The sequence below is a fragment of the Meles meles genome, chromosome 19 (assembly GCF_922984935.1).
Source record: "Meles meles chromosome 19, mMelMel3.1 paternal haplotype, whole genome shotgun sequence".
NCBI lineage: Eukaryota > Metazoa > Chordata > Mammalia > Carnivora > Mustelidae > Meles > Meles meles.
In genome coordinates, this window is record NC_060084.1 from 47,175,547 (window position 1) to 47,185,147 (window position 9,601).

Consider the following 9,601-nt stretch of genomic DNA (forward strand, 5'->3'; position numbering starts at 1 on the left):
GGTCTTTTCTGCTGCAGTATCTGATCTATGTAATCCCTTCCAGTAAAATTTCCCACTCGGATGTCATCTATTTAATCTCTGGATGTTCCATTTGCTCCTTTTTAAATATTTCTCTCTAGTTACATTCCAGTTTTTCTTTATATCCTTGAGAATTCTGAATATATCCATAATAGCTATTTAATACCCTAATCTGCTAATTCCATCATTCTGCCAGTTCTGGGTCTGTTTCAATTGAGTGATTTTTTCTCTCACCATTTCCTGCACCTTTGTTTGTTTCCTTTTTTTAAAGATTGATTTATTTATTTGAGAGCGAGCGAGGAGGGTCAAAGGGAGAGGGTGAGAGATACTTTAGGAGACTCCGAGGTGAGCCCAGAGCCCGATGTGAGGCTTGATCTCACAACCCTGAGCTCAGACCTGAACTGAAACCGAGAGTCAGATGCTTAACCCACTGCACCACCCAGGGGCCCCCTTCCCTGCACATTTGCATATCTGGTAATTTTTTACTGAATGACAGACATTGTGCTGCTACTTCTCCGCCATCTTGACTCCTCCCCCCTGAATGACAGACATTGTGAATTTTACATTGTTTACATTGTTGAATATATTACTTTAGAGAGTCTCCAACTTCCTCTGGCAGGCAGTTAAGTTCCTTGTGGATAATTTTGATCCTTTTTAGGCCTATTTTTCAGCTCTTCGAGGGCAGTTCTGCATGGCCTTTATATTCTAGGGCTGACTTAACTCTGTTTGTAATGTGTTGTCCTTTGGGGTCTTTGCTGAATGTCTCATGTGTTCAGTGAGATCTCACTACTCTGACTGGAAAGAGCTCAAAGTTCACACCAGCCCTGTGTGAACCCTGGGAATTGTTGTATGTCTTTTTTTTTTTTAAGAATTTATTTATTTGGCAGAGAGAGAGTGAGAGCACAAGCAGGGGGTGTGGAAGAGGGAGAAGCAGGCTCACCGCTGAGCAGGGAGCCCTATGTGGGGCTCCATCCCAAGACTTGGAGATCATGACCTGAGCTGAAGCAGACACTTAACCGACTGAGCCACCCAGGCGCCCCTGATTGTTGTCTTTGAAAGCAGTTCTTCTCTGATTTCTTGGAGTTTTTCCCTAAGTGTACACAGATTGGTAATCAGCCAAAGATTCAAGGGGACTCTGAGCAGATTTCTGGAAGCTTCTCTCCCTGTGCATCTCCCTCTTCTTGGATTCTCTGTCCCACAAATTCTAGCCGTGTTGGCCTCTCTGATCCGCACTCTGCAACTCAGTGAGATTGCCAGACTGGGTTTCCCTTCCTGGCACCGCAGCCTGTAAATTAAATTCAGCCAGGCAGCCTGGGCAATGATACGTCTCACTTCATTCCCCACCCTGCCAGGGATTACAGTCCTGTGATGCCTATTGTCCTAGGTCTTTAAATAGTTTTCTATAGTCTGTCCAGTTTTCGAGTTACTCACAGTGGAAGGGTTTTTTCTGGGTACCTTATTCTCTTATTTCTGGAAATGGAACTCTCTGGAAGCAACATTAAACCCAGAGAGTCAGGCCCCAGCATCTGTGCTCCCAGCCTTCCCAAGAGTCAGCAGTTGCAGAGCCTTCTAGACGCCGAGGTCACTGAGGGGCACCGCCGACAGGGCGCACGGCCACAGTGGGAGGTTGGCAGGCACGGCTCCAGACTCTGGCTCATTTTACCCTTCAGGTGGGCTTTCACCTTGATCATCATCTCCTCCTACACGGCCAACCTGGCCGCCTTCCTCACCGTGCAGCGCATGGAGGTGCCCGTGGAATCAGCCGACGACCTGGCCGACCAGACCAACATTGAGTACGGCACGATCCATGCTGGGTCCACCATGACCTTCTTTCAGGTGGGGTCTTTGAGTCACCTGGGCCTGCTGTCCCTTCCACGCATAGCCACCCTGGGTGGGGCTGGGCAGGGCCTCCTGGGTCAGACAGACGGTTGCGACAGTTTGGGAGACTGGGGAGCAGCTGTGAGACCAGAGAAGTAGGTCTGGGAGATTGCTGAGCTCTCGGGAGAGCCTGTAGGGCACCAGGGTAGAGCAGTGTCTGGACCTCAGATCAAAGAAGGAGGACAGGTGTCGGGAGCCATAGCGGGATAGGCATCCCCAGCCTGGCCTCTGCATGCCCCCCACCCCAGGCTTGTGAAGCCTCAGGGCTGTAACTGGGGCAGGGCGAGGCATTTCCCAGGAGGTTCCTGCAGGGCCTGAAGGAAGTAAACTGTCCTGTTTGGCAGGGACACAGGTCTTTCCGGCTCAGGCTGGGCCCTGGGTAAATTTGGGATTGAGCTTCGGCACGTAAGGCCTGGGAATGCTGGGAAGATGGCTGGGTGTCAGGCCAAGTCAGACCCAGGAGTGAAAGAGAGAAGACGGGCTGGAGAATAGACTGTGGCCCCTTCTTCCCAAGCCTTTGGTGCTCGGGTCCTCACTGGACTGGTGGGCGTGTGGATGACTTGGACCTGGACTTGAACTGTCTCATCCCTCTGCTCTGCCTTTGGCTCTTTCTGTCTCCCTCTGGTCTCCTTGCTCACTCTCCGGTTGAGAGAAGCCTCCTAGAGGGCAGGGGGCAGGACTGAGGGGACAGACCCACCCCTGACGTCCCCTTGTACCCCCTATGGCCAGAACTCGCGGTACCAGACGTACCAGCGCATGTGGAACTACATGCAGTCCAAGCAGCCCAGTGTGTTTGTCAAGAGCACGGAGGAAGGCATTGCCCGCGTCCTCAACTCCCGCTACGCCTTCCTGCTTGAGTCCACCATGAACGAGTACCACCGGCGGCTCAACTGCAACCTCACCCAGATCGGGGGCCTCCTCGACACCAAGGGCTACGGCATCGGCATGCCGCTGGGTAGGGAGCTGTGGGGCCCGACGAGCAAGGGGTGCGGGGCAGGGGAGCATCCAGGGCCATGCCCTCCCTGCGGCAGGCTGGGTGTGTCGTGCATGTCTTGCATGGCATCCTGGCTGCGTGCCACCGTCCCGAACCTCCACACTTGGGCTGCAAACACGGGTCTAGCAGCAGTCAGTTCCGGCCTTGCACGGCCGCTGGGAGAGCCCGGTGAGACTGGGTGCAGACCCAGCGCCTATGGGCCGTGACACCTGCCACCTTCCCTTGTGGCCTGAGGATTCCTTGAGGGTGAAGACCTGGTTTTATGGGCCATGTTCTCTGCATGGAACCCACAGCCTGGCTCAGGGGGTGCTGAGAATACGGATGATGGATAGAGGAGGGAGGGAGGAAGGGAAGGTTGGGGAGGAAGAAGGGGTTCCTGAGGGAGGGATGGGTGGATCTGCCAAGGAGACTTGGACCTGCTTTTCCAGGGCCCAGTGCTGGAAACCCACCAATTTTGTCACCAAACCTTGACATCTTGGCTTTTAAATCCATCTCTCTGCCCCCGACTGCCGTTAGTTCTCTATTGCTATGTAACCAATGACCTTAAATCTTAGCCGCTCCGTGCTTCTCGCAGGGCTGGCCCAGGGAAGCAGGCTAGCCCAGTGCTGTGGGGGGCAGCCTGTGGAGTCACACTGACCTGGAGTCAAATCCTGGCTCCCTCCCTGACTCTGTGCATGACCTTGGGCAAGAATGTCACCTGCCCCATCCAGAAGAAGGGGCGGTAACACCTGATAATAACCAGGATCAGGAGGGCCTCGAATTAATGCCTCTAAACCAAGGATCTGGCACGTAGTGGGTGCATGATAAATAGTAATCCCTCCACTTGCCCACGGCTCTCGTTCCTGGCCCTTGGCAGGGGCTTGAGAGGTGCCATAGCGAATGAAGAAATGAGTTCGGGGTAGGACATGTGTGGGGTGTTTGGGACCTAAGGGTGGCTTAAGGCGAGGGTCTGAGGGTAGGGAGGAGAGAAGGGGTCCGTGGCTGAAGCCATGCAGCAGAGAATCATTCACGAGCAGACTGGCGGATGCCCTACTGTGTGCTGGGCACCTACTGCATGCTGGGATCCCAGACCAGGGAGCTGCCGAGCCCCCCACCTCCTGCCAGGGGTGCGCAGACAGCAGGCAGACAGTAAACACCTGGCTTTATAAAGCCATATAGGGTGGTCACAACTGCTCCAAAGTAAATTCAGGGGACGGGACTGACGGGGAGGAGGGTGCTTAGAAGTTGACCAGAGATCCCTTGAGGTACCATGTGAGTAGAGCCCTGGATGATGTGAAGGAAGGAACATTCCAGGCAGAAGTGTGAAGGTGGGATTGTGTCTAGAGGACTCAAGAACAGCCCGGAGGCTGGTGTGGCCAGAGCTGCAAGCCTGGGGTAGGGGGGCGGGGGGGGGGGCAGAAAGACCCCCAGAGGACGGGGGCGGGGGCAGGTTGAGTGAACCCAGAATCTCTAGGCTGAGAGGAGGATCGGGTTCTCTCTGCATCGGGAAGCCACTGGAGAATTTTGAGCACCAGAGAGACAAGATCTAGGACTCAGTTTCTGACTGTGTTAGGAAGAGCCTGGGTGGGAGGTGAGGAAAGCTGCAGGGAGGCGACCGTCACAAATGTGACCTGCGGTGTAGGGGGGCATGGCCCAGGGCGGTTGCAGGGGAGGTCAAGGCAAGCAGTAGTCAGACTCGAAGGTGGGCAGAGGACCTGGGGGTGTGGCGGAGGCCGGAGGAAGGGCCGTACTGAGGGCATGGTAGGGGTTTGGGTGGGAGGCGTTTCAGGGCCCCAATGGCCAGTCACCCCCTTGTGTGTCTGGTCCAGGCTCCCCATTCCGGGATGAGATCACCTTGGCCATCCTGCAGCTACAGGAGAACAACCGGCTGGAGATCCTGAAGCGCAAGTGGTGGGAGGGGGGCCGGTGCCCCAAGGAGGAGGATCATCGAGCTAAAGGTCAGCGGCCCCATGCACCGTGCCATTCCCCAAGCCCCCTGCGGCCCCCGTGCCCACACAGCCCCGACCCCCTGGCTTTCCCCCTCCACCCCCAGGTCTGGGCATGGAGAACATTGGTGGCATTTTTGTTGTGCTCATCTGTGGTCTCATCATTGCTGTCTTCGTGGCGGTCATGGAATTCATATGGTCCACGCGGAGGTCGGCAGAGTCTGAAGAGGTGAGGGGGTTTGCAAAGAGGGTGGGGGGGGGAGTGTTCCCCGGGGTGGAGGGGCGTGGAGATTGTGGCCTTCCTGGAGGAATGTCAGAGGCAGTAAGGGACTGGGAGTGTGTGGGGGGGCATGACCTGAGAGACCCCTGGGGCGGAGGGGGTTCAAAAGAAGTGGGTGCAGACAGAAGGGAGAGGGGAGCCAGGTGTGAGGAAGGCCAGAGAAGGGAAAGCTGCAGGGACAGAGCTGAGGATGAGGGGGAAAGGAGGGAGAAGGATACCCGAGGGGCAGGGGTGAAGCCAGGAGAAACGAGATGTGGGTGGGGCCGGAAGGTGGCAGGCTGGTCTCAGCTGCTGCCCAGTGACACTCCTCCATCTCCTGCCCCTGCCCCTGCATGCTCCTGTGGCCTTCCACCTCCCCTCCCAGCCCCTCCCCCTCCTCATCTGGGCTGACCACCTCACTTCCATTTCCCTGAGAAAAGCGGAGGAGCCCAAGGAAAGCATGCAGACTTCCCATCTGGGCACCTGCCTGCTTTCTCCACAACCTGGTTAGTTACTCCGAGGCAACGTACATACTCCCGCTAAGGTGCCCTCCCCAGTGCCCCCATCTCCTCTCTTGCAAAGGACATTCCTCTATGGTTCTCTGCACCCTCCCCCCAACATCAGTTTCCTCCTCTCTGTTGGATCAAGGCTACCTGCATACAAACATGCTGTCATCTCTCCCATGCTCCAGAAATTTCTCTTGACCCCACTTCCCCTCCCAGACACCACCCCACTTCTCCCCTAACCTTACAACCTTGAAAGAGCGTATCTGTCTGCTGCTTCAGTCCCCCTCCTGCATTCTCTCTTGAACATGCTCCCATCCAGCTGTTGTCCCCACGTCCGCACTGAAGCCACTCGTCACCACTCGTCATCCCACGGCCGGGATCTGCTGCCCGAGTTTCAGGCCTCACCATATGTGAGGTAGTGATAGGCTTCAGCATAACTGATCACGGTCCTAAAACCCTCTCCTCCAGGCTCATGCCTCATTTTTCTCCTTCTTCTGTAACCAGTCCTTTGTCAGGGCCCCTAGGGCTCCTTCCTGGACTCTTCTCTGGCTTTCTCCTGCCCCTTGGTGATCCCACCCAACAAAATGATTTGTGAGACCACCGCTGTGCTGATGACCCGTATTAGTTACTTATTACTGTAGATCACCCTAAGACATAGCAGCGTCGAGCAGCACACTTAGCATCAGTTTACAGTTTCCATGGGTCAGAAGTCTGGGAGCGGGTTGGCTCAGTGGTTCTAGCTGCCAGGGTCTCTAGTGAGGTCATGGTCATGCTGTTGGCCAAAGGCCTGCCTGGAGCCAGAGGGTGCACTTCCAAGGTGGCCTATTGTCTCCCTATGCACTTGTAGGATTTTGATTTAAGGAGGTGACTAAGTGATGACACGGAGAGGCCAATGCCATTGAAAGAAGATTCTTATTTACTTATATTTCCCAGGAGGAGTCATGCCACACCCCACTGGGCCACAGGGGTAGCACCAGGTTTGGTCAGGGGCTGGAGCTGGGGGACAGCCTGGGCCACAGGCTTCACTGGGGTTTCTGCATGAAAGGCAAGGCTGGCGGGGAAAGCAGCTTAGAATTGGCTGATGTCAATAATGTCAGTGGGCTCTGGGCTAGAGGGCTGGTCTCTAGTGGTGTGTACCTGGCCCTGGATGATTTAGGGGAGCTGGGTATGAGAGTTAGGTTAAGTGGGTGGGGGGCTGGGGTGGGGGCCACAGAGGTATTGGGATTGCTTGGTTTGCATATAAAAGGTGGGCTCCCAGCCCTTTGCTATCCCTAAGAATTGTCTAGCTCTGGGAGGGCCAGTCTCTCCCTGGCCAGCAAGGTTTTTAAGATGTCAGAACATTCTGAGACAGAGTAATGAACAGGAGGAACACACACTCGCCTGGCAGGGGCAGGAGGCCTCAGTTCCTCCCACGGGGACCTCTCCATAGGGCTGCTTGGGTGTCCTCACACCGTGGCAGCTGACTTCCCCCAGAGAGAGTGATCCAAGGGCAAACCCAGCAGAGGCCAACAGCTGACTAGCTTTCGTCTGTCGGTCACACAGCAGCCCCAATCCAAAGGCAGAGGGGATTCCGGAGGGTGGGAACACTGGGGGGCAGGACCCTGGAGGCTACCTGCCTTAAGCCCCCCATGTGCCTCCCTCCTGGGGGGCTCTCCCTGGACCCAGGCTTTGTACACTCAGCCCCATACTCCAGTCTCCCTGTGCACGTCTGACAGAGAGCCTACGGAGTGTCACGTGGCCAGTGCAGGGCTCCTGCCCATGCACCAGACACCGCCGACATTCCGCCTGCTCAGGCCATGGTGTGATTACCCTTCAGCCTCCTCTCCATCTCAGCCAGTTCTGTTGGCTCCACCTTTGAAATAGACCCAGAATCCAGCGCCTTCTCACCTCCTTGGCCACTACCCCTCGGCTTGCCCTTGGCCTTCCTAGTCTATTCTCAACATAGTGAAAGTATCACAGTCCTCAAAGCTCCCCAGTGCCTCCACCTCACTGGGAAAAAGCCAAACCCTCACAGCAGCCCAGGGACCCCATTGCTCCTCTGACCTCCTCTTCTCCCTCTGTCCCCCTGCATCCCCAGTCCAGCCACCCTGGTGGTTCTCCCCTGCACCCGCCCCCAGCACCTCTGTCCTTGCTGAGGTACCTGCTTGCCCTCCTCCCAGGCTCCAGGGCTCACCCCACACTGTCTTTCAGTCTCACTAAAGCTCCTCTTTGCCATTAGTGTTCCCCGACTTCCCTACTCCAGATGCAGCATGGCCTCCCACCTCTCTTCCCTTCTTTTATTTTTCCCCAAAGCACTCATCACCAGCTAACCTGCTACCTCCATTTACAGCTTTGTTGTTTTGCGGTTTTTTGGTTTTGGGTTTTTTTTCTTTTTTCTTTTTCTTTTTCTTTCTTTTTTACTTTTTTTCTTTTTTTTGTCTCTGCACGCTGGAAATCAACCTCCAGGAGGGCAGGGACTTCCCTCTGTTTTGTTCTCTGCATGCAGCCGGGGCTCAGTAAATGTCTTGCAATAATGGTAGCATGAACGAGAGGCAGATGATGGAAAACAAGCAGGAGGTGGTCCGAGACTCAGCAGTGATAAGAAAGGGAAAGCGAGGAGCCGAGATAGGAGGCGAGGGCGGACTCGGGGAGAAACCCTGAGAATGGAAGGGGCGAGGGAAGCGGAGAGACAGGCTGGAGAGGCGGAGAGGTGAGGGTAACGGTGAAGAGGGATGGAGCTGGGGGTGGTAGGGGCGGAGAGAAGACGGGGAGGCCGGTCGAGGGGTGGCGGTCGGACGGTGACCCCCGCGCCCCGCCCTGCGCCGCCCACAGGTGTCCGTGTGCCAGGAGATGCTGCAGGAGCTGCGGCACGCGGTGTCTTGCCGCAAGACTTCGCGTTCCCGCCGGCGCCGGCGCCCGGGCGGCCCTAGCCGGGCCCTGCTGTCGCTGCGCGCAGTCCGCGAGATGCGCCTCAGCAACGGCAAGCTCTACTCGGCCGGCGCGGGCGGGGATGGGGGCGGCGCGCACGGGGGCCCCCAGCGCCTCCTGGACGACCCGGGGCCGCCTGGCGGGGCCCGGCCCCTCGCCCCCACGCCCTGCACCCACGTGCGCGTCTGCCAGGAGTGTCGGCGCATCCAGGCGCTGCGGGCGTCCGGGGCCGGCGCGCCCCCGCGTGGCTTAGGTGCCCCTGCCGAAGCCACCAGTCCGCCCCGGCCGCGGCCGGGCCCCACCGGCCCCCGAGAGCTGACCGAGCACGAGTGACCACGGGCGGAGCCGGGCTGGCGGCCGGACTGATTGCAGGGACGAGGCCCGCCCCAGGCCCGGGCCGCCGCCGTTTCCCCAGTGGACAAGGGACGGGACTTGCGTCCCGTACGCCGGACGCGGCGATTTTGCCTTCGGCTCACGGTGAAGTCCGAGGCCCGGCTCCGGAGCCTGCCTGCGCCCCCTAGTGGACTCGCCAGAGGGTGCCGCGGACCCTGCACGCCGCCCCCGACTGCGGACATGAGCGCAGGAACCGAGGACTTCAGGGGCCAGGGACTGCAGGGCCATTCCAGAAGCGGAAAGCAGTCCGCGAGGAGAGCCCCAGCCTGGGACTGCTCAGGCTCCCCAAGACTTGACAGAGCCCTCCCTACTTCTGGAGGAGGGGAGGGCTTCTGGGCAGATGGGTGTCCCCTGGCGCCCCTCAACTCTTCTCTTTCTCTCTTTTTTTTGGGGAGAAACCTCAGAATTTCTATGAGACCCCCCCAGGGAGGAGGTCAGTTGGGCCCCCATCCCTCCCCCTGCCACACCCCTGGTCCCTGTTGGAATAAAAAAAAGAACAAAACCCCAAAACTGGGGATACCTGGGTCTCATTTCCTGGGGATGTGAGGACATTAAAGCCTTGGGCTCCCCAGGGAATCTGCTGAGAACCTCACACTGGATGGTCACTCCTGGACTCTCTTCACCCTTGGGCCCTGCCCTCAGGCAGCAGGTCAGCCCAGGTCCTGGCAGCTGGCCCCTCTCCACTGACCTTCTCTCAGGACAGAAGGAGGTTGTGACAGAG

The 9,601-nt window shown here is 57.4% G+C and overlaps 1 protein-coding gene across 2 annotated transcripts in view; it reads left to right on the top strand.

Annotated features, from left to right (window-relative positions):
- The window catches only part of GRIK5 (glutamate ionotropic receptor kainate type subunit 5), a 50,471-nt gene extending 40,870 nt beyond the window's left edge, over positions 1-9,601 (top strand). The window contains exons 16-20 of one of the 2 annotated variants that reach the window (XM_045987609.1): positions 1,689-1,854; positions 2,626-2,851; positions 4,699-4,827; positions 4,923-5,044; positions 8,392-9,601. In XM_045987609.1, the coding sequence (XP_045843565.1) occupies positions 1,689-1,854; positions 2,626-2,851; positions 4,699-4,827; positions 4,923-5,044; positions 8,392-8,820 (1,072 nt within the window). In that variant the 3' untranslated portion in view covers positions 8,821-9,601. The remainder of the gene's footprint in view (positions 1-1,688; positions 1,855-2,625; positions 2,852-4,698; positions 4,828-4,922; positions 5,045-8,391) is intronic. The other variant, XM_045987610.1, reaches the window with a different exon arrangement.